The sequence below is a fragment of the Balaenoptera musculus genome, chromosome 20 (assembly GCF_009873245.2).
Source record: "Balaenoptera musculus isolate JJ_BM4_2016_0621 chromosome 20, mBalMus1.pri.v3, whole genome shotgun sequence".
In the NCBI taxonomy this organism is placed as follows: domain Eukaryota; kingdom Metazoa; phylum Chordata; class Mammalia; order Artiodactyla; family Balaenopteridae; genus Balaenoptera; species Balaenoptera musculus.
In genome coordinates this window covers 16,994,857-17,014,318 of record NC_045804.1, presented here as the reverse complement: position 1 = coordinate 17,014,318, position 19,462 = coordinate 16,994,857, and the positions used below count along the sequence as shown (strand labels likewise).

General features: G+C 36.7%; 1 protein-coding gene across 3 annotated transcripts in view; it reads right to left on the bottom strand.

Moving 5' to 3' along the window:
* The window catches only part of NSF (N-ethylmaleimide sensitive factor, vesicle fusing ATPase), a 161,542-nt gene that overhangs the window by 118,942 nt on the left and 23,138 nt on the right, over nucleotides 1–19,462 (bottom strand). For all 3 annotated transcript variants that reach the window (XM_036836863.1, XM_036836864.1, XM_036836866.1), the window contains exons 2-4: nucleotides 15,794–15,879; nucleotides 13,484–13,583; nucleotides 11,112–11,151 (exon numbers count right to left, since the gene is read on the bottom strand). In XM_036836863.1, coding sequence (XP_036692758.1) covers nucleotides 11,112–11,151; nucleotides 13,484–13,583; nucleotides 15,794–15,879 — 226 coding nt within the window. The remainder of the gene's footprint in view (nucleotides 1–11,111; nucleotides 11,152–13,483; nucleotides 13,584–15,793; nucleotides 15,880–19,462) is intronic.

The following is a 19,462-nucleotide window of genomic DNA, read 5'->3' as shown; positions in this document are numbered from 1 at the left end:
TTCATGAATCAGACTTCCCAAGGGAGGGGCCTGGGAATCTTTTTCTTTTTTAAAAAACAAACTCCCCAGGTGTTTCTTTGAGGTAAGTTTAGAAAGCACTAATTATGCAACTACCAGCTACCTATATCTAAAGTAATTTCCTTTATTTTCACCCCAAGTCAAAAAATTTTCTCTCATCCTACTTCCACAAAGAAAAGGCCAAATAAAGATAATCCCAATATTTAAGTTCCCTCTAACTCAGAAAAAAAAAAAAAGTATAAGTTGCCATGTTCCTAAATGAGGAACAGGATATTCTCTCCTTCCACTTTACCAACTTCTCTTTTCAGGCATCTAGACTACAGACTAACCTCGTAATGTGTTCCCAGCAACTGCTTTAAGTATTTGTTTTCTTTCAACCAGTTTAAAGTAAATATATCTTTGAATATCTTCAAAAGCATTGGATCTAGAAGTTCTGAATGTGAATCTGAACATTCCCACACATCCTCCTAAAACCCCGTGGAAACAAAAAGGAGAACAAATAATGCTACATACGTCCACACCTTCAGCATTACTTGGAGACAGAGAATACCATGAAACTCAAATTACTTGAAAGTAGAGAAATATGTAACAAAATTAGACAGAGCTCGCGTTGCGGAAAAAAAGGAGAAGGGAGAGCACTACATAGAGAAAATATAGACAAAATCACCCCTCGAAAGAGAAAGTCCAACACCAAAAGCCAAAACACTACACACAGGTTTGGGACTTGGTAGTCCATGACTCCAGGTACAGGGAAAGGACCTGAAAGTAGGTAGGACTGGAAGTGGCAGCATCAAAGAATCACTGGAAAGAATCAGATAAATAGAGAAGGGATGGTGCCCTTTGAGATGTGGCAATGAAGGGAAGAAGGCAGTAAGAGAGGAAAATTAAGGATCATGCAGAAACCAAACAGAAATAAGCTATGCCAACCAATCTCTCTACCTCCCCCTCTACCTCACCATTATTACTTATTAAAGAAACTGCCCTTCTCTACACTAACAGAAAAGAATGCTCTTGCACTAATAATTGTGTCTACAAATCATGTGAAACAGAAAAAAATAAGTCCACAAAGCTACTGTAAAGAAAATATAACAACAAAATATTGCAGCATTTCAGCTGATGAAGCATCTTCCCTAAAAAGATCAACTATGAAATAGAAAATATATATAACATTTTAAACTAAATTAAGTATCCTCAAACAAGTATTCAGACATATAACAAAACACCTAAAATCAGAAGATTAAAAACTAAGACCAGAAATAGACAAATAAAAGAAATGCAATCACAGTTTATCAAACACAGGAAAGAAATTGAGGAAAAAGACAAACTACTCAGAAGTGAATAATAAATTACAAAGTGCCCATGGGAGAATAGATTCAAATTAATATTTAGTAAGAGGCAGTGAATAAAGACAGGAAAACAACCAAGGTAGTAAAAATAAGGCAAAGAAAGAATTTGCAAAGAACAGAGAGAAAGTAGTTGAAATAGAAGACAGGCAGATAAGGCCTAAAATACATTTATAATTGGAGCTCCTGAGAAGAAAATCAAAACAATTGGGCCAGAACTAATACTTAAAACCATAATCTAAGAAAACTTTCTGGAAATAGAGAAAATTTAAATCTACATATTGAAACAAAGCATTGTATACCTGGGTTGTTGACCCAAAATGACCAATTCCAAGAAATATCCTAATAAGGATATTAGAATTTAAAGACAGAAAAATCCTCAGCGTTCCCAGGCAGAAAAATCAAATTCCTTAAAAAGATAAGAAACTTAGACCGGCATCAGCCTTCTCAAGAGTTTCATACAAAGCAAAGCAATGCAATGCACTATTTTCAAGAAATTCAAGGGAAGAAAACAAGCCAAGAATTTTATATCCAGCCAAGCTGTCCTTAAGATATCAAAGGTATAAAAAAATTAGTTTGAATATTCAAGAACTTAGGAAACACTGTACACATTTATACTTCCTGGAGGAATCTACTCAATTTATCCAACTAAGCAGAAACTGGCAAAAGGACTGATCATGATCATTTGAGAGATTTAATTGTAGAGTTAAGGCTAAAACAAGTGTGGGGTTGTACGTGGAAGAATAGAGTGTAAATACCATGCTCTTATAACGTAGACAGAAATCAACTAGCATGGTGACTATAATTAGTGATACCGTATTGCATATTTGAATGTTGCTAAAAGAGTAGACCTTACAAGTTCTCATCACAAGAAAAAAAAAGCTGTAACTATGTAAGGTAACAGATGTTAACTACACTTATTGTGGTGAGCATTTCGCAATGTATACAAAATATCGAATCATTATGTTGTATACCTGAACTAATATAATGTTATATGTCAATTATATTTCAATTTTTAAAAATTTGCTTCTTCCACTAAAAAAAAAAAAAAGACTTAAAACTTGAAAAAAAGAAAACAATTAACAAAATGGGAGGAGAAAGGGGAAGGCAGACTATTACGGTTAAATGTTGTATAGGTAATAGATGAGAGTCAAAGGATATCATTTAGAACAGACAGAACAGTTTTTTGAAAAGGTTAAGTAAGGAAAAAAAAGAGGAAGTACTAAGGGCACTATGAGAGGTATAAATGCAGAAGTAATCACTAAAACAAAAATGTAAACGTTCCTAAATACCAAAATAAATTTTAAAAAATAGCAAAGAGGTTGGTTCAAGATGGCAAAGTAGAAGAATATGCTCTCACTCCCTCTTCTGAGAACACCGGAATCACAACTAACTGCTGAACAATCATCGACAGGAAGACACTAGAACTCACCAAAAAAGATACTCTGCATGTAAAGACAAAGGAGAAGCCGCAATGAGACGGTAGGAGGGGCGTTATCACAATAAAATCAAATCCCATAACTGCTGGGTGGGTGACTCACAAACTGGAGAACACTTACACCACAGAAGTCCACCCACTGGACTGAAGATTCTGAGCCACACAACAGGTTTCCCAACCTGGGCATCTGGCAACAGGAGGAGGAATTCCTAGAGAATCAAACTTTGAAGGCTAGTGGGATTTGATTGCAGGACTTCGGCAGGACTAGGGGAAACAGACTCCACTCTTGGAGGGCACACACAAATGAGTGTGCACATCGGGACCCAGGGGAAGGAGCAGTGACCCCATAGGAGACTGAACCAGACCTACCTGCTAGTGTTGGAGGGTCTCCTGCAGAGGCGGGAGCAGCTGTGGCTCACCAAGGGACAAGGACACTGGCAGCAGAAGTTCTGGGAAGTACTCCTTAACGTGAGCCCTCCCAGAGTCTGCTATTAGCCCCACCAAAGAGCGCGGGTAGGCTCCAGTCTTGGGTCACCTCAGGCCAAACAACCAACAGGGAGGGAACCCAGCTCCACCCATCAGCAGACAAGCAGATTAAAGTTTTACTGAGCTCTGCCCACCAGAGTAACACCCAGCTCTACCCACCACCAGTCCCTCCCATCAGGAAACTTCCACAAGCCTCTTAGATAGCCTCATCCACCAGAGGGCAGACAGCAGAAGCAAGAAAAACTACAATCCTGCAGGCTGTGGAACAAAAACCACATTCACAGAAAGACAGACAAGATGAAAAGGCAGAGGGCTATGTAGCAGATGAAGGAACAAGATAAAACCCCAGAAAAACAACTAAATGAAATGGAGATAGGCAATCTTCCAGAAAAAGAATTCAGAATAATGATAGTGAAGATGATCCAGGACCTCAGAAAAAGAATGGAGGCAAAGATCGAGAAGATGCAAGGAATGTTTAGCAAAGATATAGAAGAATTAAAGAACAAACAAACAGAGATGAACAATACAATAACTGAAATGAAAACTACACTAGAAGGAATCAATAGCAGAATAACTGAGGCAGAAGAACGGATATGTGACCTGGAAGACAGAATGGTGGAATTCACTGCTGCGGAATAGAATAAAGAAAAAAGAATGAAAAGAAATAAAGACAGCCTAAGAGACCTCTGGGAAAACATTAAATGCAAAAACATTCTCATTATAGGGGTCCCAGAAGGAGAAGAGAGAGAGAAAGGACCAAAGAAAATATTTGAAGAGATTATAGTCGAAAACTTCCCTAACGTGGGAAAGGAAATACCCACCCAAGTCCAGGAAGTGCAGAGAGTCCCATACAGGATAAACCCAAGGAGAAACATGCTGAGACACATAGTAATCAAACTGGCAAAAATTAAAGACAAAGAAAAATTATTGAAAGCAACAAGGGAAAAATGACAAATAACATACAAGGGAACTCCCATAAGGTTAACAGCTGATTTCTCAGCATAAACTCTACAAGCCAGAAGGGAGTGGCATGATATACTTAAAGTGATGAAAGGGAAGAACCTACAACCAAGATTACTCTACCCAGCAAGGATCTCATTCAGATTCGATGGAGAAATCAAAAGCTTTACAGACAAGCAAAAGCTAAGAGAATTCAGCACCACCAAACCAGCTCTACAACAAATGCTAAAGGAACTTCTCTAAGTGGGAAACACAAGAGAAGAAAAGGACCTACAAAAACAAACCCAAAACAATTAAGAAAATGATCATAGGAACATACATATCGATAATTACCTTAAACGTGAATGGATTAAATGCTCCAACCAAAAGACAAAGGCTTGCTGAATGGATACAAAAACAAGACCCATATATATGCTGTCTACAAGAGACCCACTTCAAACCTAGGGACATACACAGACTGAAAGTGAGGGGATGGAAAAAGATATTCCATGCAAATGGAAATCAAAAGAAAGCTGGAGTAGCAATACTCATATCAGATAAAATAGACTTTAAAATAAAGAATGTTACAAGAGGCAAGGACACTATTTAATGATCAAGGGATCAATCCAAGAAGAAGATGTAACAATTATAAATACATATGCACCCAACATAGGAGAACCTCAATACATAAGGCAACTGCTAACAGATCTAAAAGAGGAAATCGACAGTAACACAGTAATAGTGGGGGACTTTAACACCTCACTTACACCAATGGACAGATCATCCAAACAGAAAATTAATAAGGAAACACAAGCTTTAAATGACACAATAGACCAGATAGATTTACTTAATATTTATAGGACATTCCATCCAAAACAGCAGATTACACTTTCTTCTCAAGTGCACATGGAACATTCTCCAAGATAGATCACAACTTGGGTCAAAAATCAAGTCTCAGTAAATTTAAGAAAACTGAAATCATATCAAGCATCCTTTCTGACCACAATGCTATGAGATTAGAAATCAATTACAGGGAAAAAAACGTAAAAAACACAAACACAAGGTGGCTAAACAATACGTTACTAAATAACCAAGAGATCACTGAAGAAATCAAAGAGAAATCAAAAAATACCTAGAGACAAATTACAATGAAAACACAACAATCCAAAACCTATAGGATGCAGCAAAAGCAGTTCTAAGAGGGAAGTTTATAGCTATACAAGCCTACCTCAAGAAACAAGAAAAATCTCAAATAAACAGTCTAACCTTACACCACAAGGAACTAGAGAAAGAACAAACAAAACCCAAAGTTAGCAGAAGGAAAGAAATCATAAAGATCAGAAGAGAAATAAATGAAATAGAAACAAAGAAAACAACAGCAAAGATCAATAAAACTAAAAGCTGGTTCTTTGAGAAGATAAACAAAACTGATAAACAATTTGCCAGACTCACCAAGAAAAAGAGGGAGAGGACTCAAATCAATAAAATTAGAAATGAAAACGGAGAACTCATAACAGACACTGCAGAAATACAAAGCATCCTAAGAGACTACTACAAGCAACTCTATGCCAATAAAATGGACAACCTGGAAGAAATGGACAAATTCTTAGAAAGGTACAACCTTCCAAGACTGAACAGGAAGAAATAGAAAATATGAACAGACCAATCACAAGTAATGAAATTGAAACTGTGATTAAAAATCTTCCAACAAACAGAAGTCCAGGACCAGATGGCTTCACAGGTGAATTCTAACAAATATTTAGAGAAGAGCTAACACCCATCCTTCTCAAACTCTTCCAAAACATTGCAGAGGAAGGAACACTCCCAAACTCATTCTATGAGGCCACCATCACCCTGTTACCAAAACCAGGTAAAGATACTACTAAAAAAGAAAATTACAGACCAATATCACTGATGAATATAGATGCAAAAATCCTCAACAAAATACTAGCAAACAGAATCCAACAACACATTAAAAGGATCATACACCATGATCAAGTGGGATTTATCCCAGTGATGCAAGGATTCTTCAATATACGCAAATCAATCAATGTGATACACCATATTAACAAATTCAAGAATAAAAACCATATGATCATCCCAATTGGTGCAGAAAAAGCTTCTGACAAAATTCAACGCCCATTTATGATAAAAACTCTTCAGAAAGTGGGCATAGAGGGAAACTACCTCAACATAATAGAGGCCATATATGACAAACCCACAGCAAACATCAGTCTCAATGGTGAAAAACTGAAAGCATTTCCTCTAAGATCAGGAACAAGACAAGGATGCCCACTCTCGCCACTATTATTCAACATAGTTTTGGAAGTCTTAGCCACAGCAATCAGAGAAGAAAAAGAAATAAAAGGAATACAAATTGGAAAAGAAGAAGTAAAACTGTCACTGTGTGCAGATGACATGATACTATACATAGAGAATCCTAAAGATGCCACCAGAAAACTACTAGAGCTAATCAATGAATTTGGTAAAGTTGCAGGATACAAAATTAATGCACAGAAATCTCTTGCATTCCTATACACTAATGATGAAAAATCTGAAAGAGAAATTAAGGAAACCCTCCCATTTACCACTGCAACAAAAACAATAAAATACCTAGGAATAAACCTACCTAGGGAGACAGAAGACCTGTAATGCAGAAAACTATACGACACTGATGAAAGAAATTAAAGATGATACCAACAGATGGAGAGATATACCATGTTCTTGGATTGGAAGAATCAATATTGTGAAAATGACTATACTACCCAAAGCAATCTACAGATTCAATGCAATCCCTATCAAATTACCAGTGGCATCTTTTACAGAACTAGAACAAAAAATCTTAAAATCTGTATGGAGACACAAAAGATCCTGAATAGCCAAAGCAGTCTTGAGGGAAAAAAACGGAGCTGGAGGAATCAGACTCCCTGACTTCAGACTATACTACAAAGCTACAGTAATCAAGACAATATGGTACTGGCACAAAAACAGAAATACAGATCAATGGAACAGGATAGAAAGCCCAGAGATAAACCCACGCACCTATGGTCAACTAATCTATGACAAAGGAGGCAAGGATATACAATGGAGAAAAGACAGTCTTTTCAATAAGTGGTGCTGGGAAAACTGGACAGCTACATGTAAAAGAATGAAATTAGAACACTCTGTAACACCATACACAAAAATAAACTCAAAATGGATTAAAGACCTAAATGTAAGACTGGACAGTATAAAACTCTTAGAGGAAAACATAGGAAGAACACTCTTTGACATAAATCACAGCAAGATCTTTTTTGATCCACCTCCTAGAGTAATGGAAATAAAAACAAAAATAAACAAATGGGACCTAATGAAACTTAAAAGCTTTTGCACAGCAAAGGAAACCATATACAAGACAAAAAGACAACCCTCAGAATGGGAGAAAATATTTGCAAATGAATCATCGGACAGAGGATTAATCTCCAAAATATATAAACACCTCATGCAGCTCACTATTAAAAAAACAAACAACCCAATCCAAAGATGGGCAGAAGACCTAAATAGACATTTCTCCAAAGAAGACATACAGATGGCCAAGAAGCACATCACTAATTATTAGAGAAATGCAAATCAAAACTACAATGAGGTATCACCTCTCACCAGCTAGAATGGGCATCATCAGAAAATCTGCAAACAACAAATGCTGGAGAGGGTGTGGAGAAAAGGCAACCCTCTTGCACTATTGGTGGGAATGTAAATTGATACAGCCACTATGGAGAACAGTATGGAGGTTCCTTAAAAAACTAAAAATAGAATTACCATATGACCCAGCAATCCCACTACTGGGCATATACCCAGAGAAAACCATAATTCAAAAACACACATGCACCCCAATGTTCATTGCAGCACTATCTACAATAGCCAGGTCATGGAAGCAACCTAAATGCCCACTGACAGATGAATGGATAAAGATGTGGTACATATATACAATGGAATATTACTCAGCCATAAAAAGGAACGAAATTGGGTCATGTGTAGAGACGTGGATGCATCTGGAGACTGTCATACAGAGTGAAGTAAGTCAGAAAGAGCAAAACAAATATCGTATATTAACGCATATATGTGGAACCTAGAAAATGGTACAGATGAACCAGTTTGCAGAGCAGAAATTGAGACACAGATGTAGAGAACAAACATATGGACACCAAGGGGGGAAAGCGGCGGGGGGGTGAGGGTTGTGGTGTGATGAATTGGGAGACTGGGATTGACATGTATACACTGATGTGTATAAAATGGATGACTAATAAGAAAAAATAAACAATAAACATAAAAAAAAATAGCAAAGAGGACACACCACATAAATACAACTAAAGCATAAAATGAAGGAATTGAGATCAAACATAGCAGTCACATCAATAACTGTGAACGGGCTTAAGAAACCTATTAAAAGAAAAAGATATTCAAATTAGTTCATAAAGCAAAATCCAACTCTACGTTGTATACAACAGACACATCTAAAACAGTGACTCAAAAAGGCTAAAAGTCAAGAGATGGGGAAAGATATTTTGAGCAAATTAAAAACAATAAAAAAGCAGGGATTATGATCCTAATATCAAAATATAATTCAAAACACATTAAACAAGATTAAACAGGATACTTTATAATGCAAAAAGGCATAATTCACAATAAAAATGTAACAGTTATGAATATCTACATACCAAATAACACAGAAAGTACTGTGTAAAGTAGAAACTACAGGAGATGCAAGGAAAAGTAGAAAAACACTAATAACAGTCGATTTTAACACACCATTCTCAGTGCAAGACAGGTCAAGTGACCAAAAATAAGAATATAGAAGATCTAAACAGCATGATCAATAAAGTAGAGCTTATGGATACACAGCAAACACCACACCCTGATAACAGAGAATATATCTCCTTCTCAGTGTACATGAACCATCTTCTTTCCATGTGCGTGCGTGCGTGTGTGTGTGTGTGTAATGAGAACACTTAAGATCTACCCTCTTAGCAAGTTTTAAGTATCCAACACAGTATTGTTAACTGTTGTCATCACGCTGTAACTAGATCTCCAGAACTAATTTATCTTGCAAAACTGAAACGTTGTACCCTGTGACCAACAACTCCCCATTATATAAATGTATTCTTCAAAAATGTCACCATCGTGAAAGGAAAGAAAACCCTGAAGATTAGAGAAATGACAACTAAATGCAATACACGATCCTGAACTGGATCCCACACTGAAGGGGAAAAATACTATAAAGGAGATAATTGGGACAATTAACAAAATTGGAATATGAACTGTAGATTAAAGTTTCAATGTTTAATTTCCCGAATTTGATCACTATTACGAGTACATCTTTGTTCTTAAGAAACATACACTAAAGTATTAGAGGTAAAGAGGAATGATTTCTGCAACATAATCTCAAATGTTCAGGAAAAAAATGGGTGTCTGCAGGTGCATGTGTGTGTGTGTGTGTGTGTGTGTGTGTGTGTGTGTGTAGAGAGAGAGAGAGTAAGGAGAGAGAGAAAAAATGATTTTAAAAAATGACAATTAGTGAATCTGGGTAAAAGTAGTACATAGGAATTCTCTGTATTATTTTTGTAACATTTCCATAAATATGATTTTTTTTTTAGGTCTTAGAAGCTAGCAGAAAAAAAAGCTGACTTAATTACACTTGCATTTTCTTTTCTCCCCCTACTGAACCATTAAGTTGACATGAAATTACCTGACAAAAAGACTCATACTCCATTTTCCCAACTTTGCCACAATGACTAAGAAACAATTCCAGGTTTTACTTATTACTCCTTAGTTTATAAACCACAAGTGGTTTAGTCTTTTTTCCCCCTGAAGTCATAAATTGCCTTCCATGCCCTTCCCTAATGAACTATGATGACTTTATAACACATTTCATTTTAAAAAGTACATTGTTTTCTTAAGTACTGTCACCCTTTCTTCTCCTTACCCTAAATCAGATTTATCTTTCCAAACAAAGACATTAGGAAACATCTCAGTATACAGTAAAATGGAATCACCATGTAATACCAATTATTCCTCTTCAACATAACTTCGACTTTTAAAAAAATTTTCCATAGCCATAATTTCACAAAGTCCTATCCAGCTTAATTCTAGGTAAGTCAAATAACCTCCCAGCTATTTTCCTTCACTCCTGAGTTCTCCTCACTCCTCACTAGACTCCACAATGATATTAGAATTCTTTTCTAAAGGTAGGATTTTGTTGGGCTCGTTCAGAAATTCTCAGGAGCTCTAAGTGTCTTTGTGTAAAATCCAAAGATCTCAGTATGTACTTCTAGGCCCTCCACTAACTTCATACTCTACTCTCATCACTTAATACAATCCATTCAGGCAAATCCTTTCAGCCAAACATACTTATGAGCACTGCCTATGATTTGCTTGCTTCCAACTCAATGCCTTTTATTTATATTATGTCTCATCTTAAGAGTCTTTCTTCCTTGTCTCTATCATGTCATGCTTTTCCCCTACTTCATAATCATGCTCAAAATTCCAGTGCCTAGAAAGATTTCTCTGGCTAATTTTCCAATCAATTCATCCACTTCTGTTCCGTCTTAGCACTTCTACACAGAGCTCCTAAAGGTAATATTTGTGCACAAATTTACCTTGTACATCTTCTGTGAGCTATGAACATGTGGATATTCCTTTCCCTACTAGATTGTAATTTCCAGATAGAATAAGAAGTAGATAAAGAGGTAGGTTTCATAACTATTTACTTTCCATTCTCATAGACCTAACTGTAATATGGATGAAAGTGTAATGGCCTGACAACAAGTAACAGAAAATTGTACAGATCTCCATAACTATGAGAAAATCATAAAGAAAATCTACCTCAGGTAGCTAAAAAATATACTTACCTTCTATTTCTTGCCCAATAGAAAGTCCAGCCCATTTTCGCTGTAAAATAAAAAAGAGAGAAAAAAAGACACTTAACACCAAATCAATCAAAATTAGAGAAATGAGGAAAAGAGGATTTCTTTGAATTTCATTAACACATTCCAAGACCAAAACATGGTAGTTAAGTGTTGAATTGTGTCCCACAAAAAGATATGTTGAAGTCTTAGCCCCCAACACCTGTGAATGTGACCATATTTGGAAATAGGGTCTTTGCAGATGATATCAAGGTAAGATGAGGTCATATCGAATTAAGGTAGACCCTAAGCCAATATGGCTTCCTTATAAGAAAAGGACACACAGCACACAGGGAGAAAGTCATGTGGCAATGAAGGCAGAGACTGAAGTGATATATCTACCAGTCAATGAACATCAAGGATTGTCCACAACACCAGAAGCTAAGCACGGAACAGATTTTTCCCTAGTGCCTTCAGAGAGAGCCTGGCCCTGCTGACACCTTGACTTCAGACTTCCAGCCTTCAGAACTGTGAGAGAATACATTTCTGCTGTTTTAAGCCACCCAGTTTTTGGTACTTTGTTACAGCTGCCCTAGGAAACATATGCTATAGTTTATTTATGCCTGAACATCTATCCTCAAAACATATAAAGCTTGCCTTTTTACAGTAAAGCTGGCACCACTGAATAGGATGCTCCTTTGCATAATATAATGCTCCTGAAAGACTTCGTAGTATCAGATATTCCAGTGTTCTAAATGTACTGTGGATAGTTATAGTGTTTGATACAGTAGCACAAAAAGAAAGACGTTCAATTCATGAAAACTAAATTAAAACTTATCAGATAATCTATACTGAAACCCAAGCAGGGATTCAAATCATTAGATGGTCATGACTATTCTTTGTGTACTAGCCAAAAGAGTGTCAGGCATTTGGCTTTAGCTTCTCCCCAGTACCGACTGGCAAGAATGTACGGAGGCAGGACAGATTGTGTTCAGGCAGGAATTCAAGACTGGCTTGGTATAGATTCAAAATTAGCAGTTACTGACAAAACTCCAAAGAACAGTGAGAAAAATAATTTTTGACTGGAAATCAAAAGTTTGTCTACTCATCTGAACTTTGTGGATTTTGTGGTGGGTAGTTAAGAAGATGCTGTGTTTTGAATATGTGGAACAAGTGCTCTACCTTCCAGTTTTCTCACCACCTCTCCACCCTTCACCTCTCTTTTCTGTAGTACCCCATCCCACTTCTGGCCAACTGGAAATTTAGTAGCATACTGGTTAAGCCCAGACTTTGGGTCACAAAGCAGCCACATTTAGGTTCTATACCCAGAGACAGCCTCAAGGACGATAATAACGGCATCTATCATTTGGGGTTGTTAAGAGAATTAAATGAGTGAACACAGGCAAAAGCACTTAGAATAGCACTTGGCCTATAGTAAATGTTGGGAAAATTTTTTTAAAGCAGAGACAAGGAAAAATAGTTAGAAACCCCATTTCTGGCCAGCAGAATCTCAAATGCAGCTCTGTAAAAGCTGGTTAACACTAGAATACTCCAAACCTTTGATCTATAAGAAGCAAATGAGAAAGGTAGTCCTGATATTGGAGAGGCATCTGAACAGAGAAAAAGGGAACAGTGAGTGAACATTTCCCATAATTTTTGAGGGATTCAAGAGATCTTTAATAGTTCCCTAACAAGTGTTTGATCTCCTTCCTTAAACCTCCAGATGTGGGAGGGCAGAAATCAATGCTTATTAGCATACTACAAGGAGGTAAAGGTTGCATTTGCATTGTTTAGGACTGGGGACCAGCAGCATGAGTCAGGTGACAAGGGAGGAAAGGATACAGACTCCTACTGGCGATGCTCCTACATTATGTATTATGTGCCTGCAATAGTGCTAGGCAATTTCCCCTCCACAGAATCCACCAACAGTTATAAATGTAATCATAATCCTTTCACTTATTACAGAAGCCCAGCAAGTTAGGTTGTAATTTGAGATAACAGCTACTCATATCATATTCTTTAGTCTAACATCATTGCATTTTAAAATCACTATTAGATGTCAATTTTAGAAGTAAATGCCATTTTTATATATTTTATACATTTTCCGTTACCCTGTGAGCTAACATTAAAATAACTTGACACTTTGATAGCTGATATCACTGCAGAATTCTTTTAAATTAGGGGGAAAAAGTCAAGGCAATAAAAGGCAGACATAGTAAAAACTGGCAATTAAGAATATATCTTTAAATTCCTTACATAATACCTAGATGGTTTTCCTCAATATGAATCAATACAGTTACAGCGTGACACAGCTTGCTTTAAATGAATTGATTCTTTTACGACTTTCAAGAATAGAAGAGAATAAATTCCTGAGTTACCTGAGGTAAGCTGAATGCAATGCTCCCTGGAACCACAGATGGGTGGGTCCTCAGTGTAAATGTGTACCTGTGGTTGGGGGAGGTCCTCACCATCACGTGCCTAAAAGACAGAAACACAGTCAATACTCCACGTCAAAGGAAATAAAGAACATCAATTCCAAATGTGCTCATTTTCAACAAACAATGCTTGATGAGTACTGGGTGGAAACATGGCATTATATGAGTCTTGAAGAAACAGGACCACAAATTTCATTTCCAAAAACTGTCCGCAATTCAAAATGTTTTCCAGGAATAAGGACCACCTCAGGCCAAACAGACATCAAGCAGAATCAGGACCAATTTCAAGAGAGTACATACCATCCAAAACATCAATGTCATTACATTTCCAGTTTACATAAAACTGAAGACAGTGATTTACTTGATAGTAAGTAAAAATTAGATGAATTTCCTCTCCTGAGACTTATTTCACATCCTAACTAGACTAAAGGAAGGAGAACCAAAGATAGAATAAAGCCAGGATATAGCAGTCAAAAAAAAAGTTAGTTTTTAGGACTATTCATTACATCTCTTTGCAGATTCCCACAACAGGTTGAAATAGAAACAGCCTGTAAAATTAAAAAGGTGGTTGGGCTTCCCTGGTGGCGCAGTGGTTGCGAATCTGCCTGCCAATGCAGGGGACACGGGTTCGAGCCCTGGTCTGGGAAGATCCCACATGCCGCGGAGCAACTAGGCCCGTGAGCCACAACTACTGAGCGTATGTGTCTGGAGCCTGTGCTCCGCAACAAGAGAGGCCGCGATAATGAGAGGCCCGCGCATCGCGATGAAGAGTGGCCCCAGTGGCCCCCGCTTGCCGCAACTAGAGAAAGCCCTCACACAGAAATGAAGACCCAACACAGCCATAAGTAAATAAATTAAAAAAAAAAAAAAAAAAAAAGGTGGTAAAAATGAAAAAATTTTCCCAAAATATATCAGCTTCCATATAGATATCAATATTTACTATTTCAAAGCATTTTGTGCTAATTCACCCTGCTCAGAAGTTACCTGTAAACAGATGAACTATAGTTATCTCATGATCATCTCCTATACCAAGAAACTACCAAGGACTGTGTGTGAGATAGAAGCTTCAAACTCTGCTACAATAGCACTATCTTTTTAAAAATTATCTTTTAGAGTGCTATAATTTTTAAAATATTAATGGTTAATGTTTCTATACATATCATTTTGTCAGTAGGATACAAGTTCCTTATATCTACTATACTTTAAGTAACCCCCTCATGTGTACAGTGAACATCTAACACGTAAAAGAATTCCATAAGCAAATTCTCACACTGATTGTCTGTAGTCCAGTTTATATGTAGAAAGTTCTATGTTCAACTTAGAATCACGGAATTTTTAGGACTGGAAACAATGTTAATACAATTATGTAGTATAGCCCTTTACTCTGAAGCGGAAAACCACAGATGATTAGCAATTCTAACCCTGTGAAACTCATGTATTTCTCAGATAGCTTTAGAAACAGAAAAAGGCTTAGTTAAAATCCCACTTCCTTCCTCATTTCACTAGTCTGCCTTCTGGAACAGCCCCTTCATGTCCTTATCTCCACCAACCTTAGAAGCACATGGATGGCAATGAACTTGGTAGCAGGGTATTTAGAAGTTTTGCCAATGGGTGATGTGAATCAGTTAAAATAAATGACAGTGAAAAATGCTTGTAAAGATTCTACAATTGTGCATCTTCCAATTTTCATGTCTCTTGGATTATCATAGTAATAATGATCAAAACAGCTAATATTTATTGAGGACTTATTAATGTGGTAGACTCTGTTCTAAGTGCTTTATTTGTGTAACTCAATATTCACAAACACCCTGAGGAAGATAGTACCATCATCCCCATTTTACAGATTAGGACACTGAGGCACAGTCAGGGTAAATAACTTACCCATGGTCACCCAGTTTATAATTGGCAGAACCAGGATCCAAACTCAGACAATCTGACCCAAAGCCAAAAACCTAATGACTATGCTATATATGATTCATATATCCAGTATGTTTAGTTCTGCTAAGAAAACCAGTGGAAAAATAAAGTTATATATAAAAAACTATGTATCATTTAGAAAACAATATATTTATCAAAATTTGATACAGTAAATACATGACTCTTTCTCATCTCCCATTTTCCAATTCAGCAAGAGGAATTAAAAAATTATACTCAAACGTTTCCAAAAATTAATTAATTAATTAAATAAGGACTCTCCAGAAGTTTCTAAAATACCATTTAGCAGGTTAGAAGAAAACAAAGTCAGATACTCACTGGCCAGACTGGAAATCCTTTTCATTCACAACTGCACAGTTAGTTAAAGATAATTCATCTGTAGGACATCTTGCAGCTTGCATACTCTGTAAGAATCAATGATTAGGAAAATAAAATTAAGTCACCTTTTATTTTCTTAAAGAATATTTTATGCTTCCCTGTCCTCTATTCCCCATCACCTATAGTAAACGCTTACTGTTTTTGACCCCCAGCACCCCTTACTCTGTGGTAACAGTAAACCCCGCCTTTCGGAAACTGCTCCCTCCCCATTCCATGTGCTTTTGTGGGCCTGCCAATCACAGCACACGTGCAATCACACAGAGTACTATCCCATCCACGGGACTTTATATAAACAGGCGATAGAAGAAAGGAACTCTCCCTCGCATCACCACCACACGAAGGAAGCCTTTCTGCTCTAAAAGAAGAAAACTATCGCAGAGAAAGCAAAGGTGACAGAGACACAGACAAACAGACACCTTGAGACTCAGACCCGACAACGAAGTTAAAACCCTTGAGACCAGTTCTGAAAGTTGGCTGAGTCAATAAACTCTTTTTTGCTCAAGCTTATTTGAGTTAGTTTTCCATTTCTTCAAAAAAAAAAAAAGATTTTGACATAAAAATGCAATGATGTAAATTCAATACATTTGATAAAGTATATCGTGAAAAAGTATCTCCTCATAAGAGATTTCAAGTGGCTATGAACCATTTCTCCTACAGACTAAGAAAAGCTATCTTCCAAATACCTCCCAACAAAAATAATTACAGGTATATTTAAAATAAAATAGCAATTAACAGTCCTTTTGATCAACATTGATCAACAGCTACTAGTAAAACATTCCTTCATATAATGTATGTAACCAATAATCCTTCCACCATCCTCTAGGGTTTCCTAGTTATTGAAATATGACACTCATAGTCTGTTTATGACTAACATACTCACTCTTCGAACCTAAAGCCAAAGCTTATTCTTCCTAAATTTGTCTCCCAAATACAAATTTATAGAGGAAAATAAATTACTCTTTGCCTTGCTTTTGTTTTTAATAAAAGGTTAGTTTCAATACAGCTACCCCAGTTGTTCAGAGCAGTGGTCTCTAAAGTGGGATATGTGCACCTGAAGGGTTTGCACGATAATCCTTTGGGGTATAAGAAGAAAATATCAGTTCTTCTATTTATATTTATTTATACCCATTTTTATTAAAGATGAACCCCATGCTAAGTGTATATTCTGCCTTAAGATGTAACCTAATGACACTAATAAAGACTTCATAATCTGCCAGGCCTTTAAAAATTCAGTATTCACAGCAAGAGATAAACTTCTCTAATTTTTCCACCTATGTTTAAAGTCACATCCTATTGAATCTAGCAATTCACAACATTGTATTAAAGTTAAATAACTGTTGAAACTGCTAAGGTTTCCTGAGAGAAAAGACAAGAAGCTGTGACCCACAGTAAAAATGACTAAAATGATACACGGAAAATAAAATGGTGACAAACTAGTATTCTTTTATTGGTAAATATAGCCAAAATCTCTTAGAAAACTCTAAAGAGCTGAAGATATCAGTACATATTATAGAGTGTAGGAGGTCTGCTATATAGTTGAATCAAAATATAGTTATTTCTTTCATCTTAGAAGATTTGCTAGGTAATTGCAAAACACACCAAGAACTACAATTTTGCGAGTCACTAAAGGAAAGATGTACTGAAAAAGATACAGCCTAAACTATAAATGAAACAATATGCTTTATGGGAAAACTGTAACCACTGATGGAATGGCTGTTTTGACTGGAATAAAAAGAATAATTCCAGAATAAAGTTACAAAGACAGCACATTAAGTGAAAGTTGTTCACTGTTTCATTCACAGGTAAACTGTTGCTGCATATAAGTCAGAGCCAAAGGTGTGCACATGTCCTTCAGGATGTCAGAGGTCAACTTTATCAAAACAAGATCCTTACAATATAGAATCTTTCCTACACTCTGTAAAAAGCCAGGAAGCAGTGTCAAATCTTTTTTTTTTTTTTTTGTAAACCATATAGGGATTCACTGGTTACCAAAAGGTAAAGTGCTACCAAGAAGATATTAAAAAAAGAAAAAAAAGAAGAAAGAAAAAGAAAAGAAAAATTCACTTTGCTCCTACAAGATAAAAATGAACAAAAACAAAAAGTAAAAAATACCTTGTGCTAATGAATAGAGCATTTCAAAAATGGTTACTTAGAAACATTTCCATTGCTAAGCGATTCTGCTATTGAAAACAATGTATATTACCTAAAAACAAGCAAAAAATAAAAACTCTCATATCTGCATGCTTTAAAAAGTTCGAAACAAAATTTTCTAATCTTTAAAAAAATCATCCAAATGATTTTTCAATGATTTTTGAACCCGTTTATTAGTACTATAAAAGTACAATACATTCTGATTAGTCTGCAAGAAAAACTAATAGATGGAAATTTACCAACCACATTTCACACATTTCAATAAAACATTTCCATAAATGGTAGATAATCTGGGGGAATTTCAAAAGTACAGCTAAATTCCCTCCATTCTTATCTATGCTTTGATGGCCATTAAAATCAAGTAACAAAAAAATCCTAAATTTAGGGCTTCCCTGGTGGCACAGTGGTTAGGAATACGTCTGCCAATGCAGGGGGCATGGGTTCGAGCCCTGCTCTGAGAAGATCCCACATGCCACAGAGCAACTAAGCCCATGAGCCACCATTACTGAGCCTGTGCTCTAGAGTCCACGAGCCACAACTACTGAGCCCGCGTGGCACAACTACTGAAGCCCATGCGCCTAGAGCCCATGCTCCGCAACAAGAGAAGACACCGCAATGAGAAGCCTGCACACTGCGATGAAGAGTATCCCCGCTCGACGCAACTAGAGAAAGCCTGCGCGCAGCAACGAACACCCAACACAGCCAAAAATAAATAAATAAAAATTTTTTTTTTAAAAACCCTGAATTTAGGGCTTCCCTGGTGGCGCAGTGGTTGAGAATCTGCCTGCCGATGCAGGGGACACGGGTTCGAGTCCTGGTCTGGGAAAATCCCACATGCCACGGAGCAACTAGGCCCGTGAGCCACAACTACTGAGCCTGCGCGTCTGGAGTCTGTGCTCCGCAACAAGAGAGGCCACGATAGTGAGAGGCCCACGCACCGCGATGAAGAGTGGCCCCCGCTTGCCGCAACTGGAGAAAGCCCTCGCACAGAAACGAAAACCCAACACAGCCAAAAAATAAATAAAATAAATAAATAATAATTAAAAATGAATATCTGCTTATAAAAACAAAAACAAAAACCTGAATTTAGAAATAGACCTCTGAACAGTTATATCACAAAATATTAAACCAAGATTTTAAAGAACAGTAAAGCATCACTTTGCTTTCTGCATTATTAATAAATAAAATTAAGAGAATTTTCTACAGTTCATCTTTAGCTCATCCTTTTTCTTTTTTGTGTATGTTTTACTATGTATATAAACTATTAGTGTATCACTTAAAAATAAATAGGTATATATACTGGGGATATAGGATCAAACCATTTTTTGTGTATGAGATCTATGAAATCACTAATTTAGAACATGACACAAATAAGGTCTAGGTCATAAGTTTGCTTTCCGAATGGGACAGTATTTTTGCCCATGGTCACTGTTTGACCAGCCACCTGACCAAAATGTG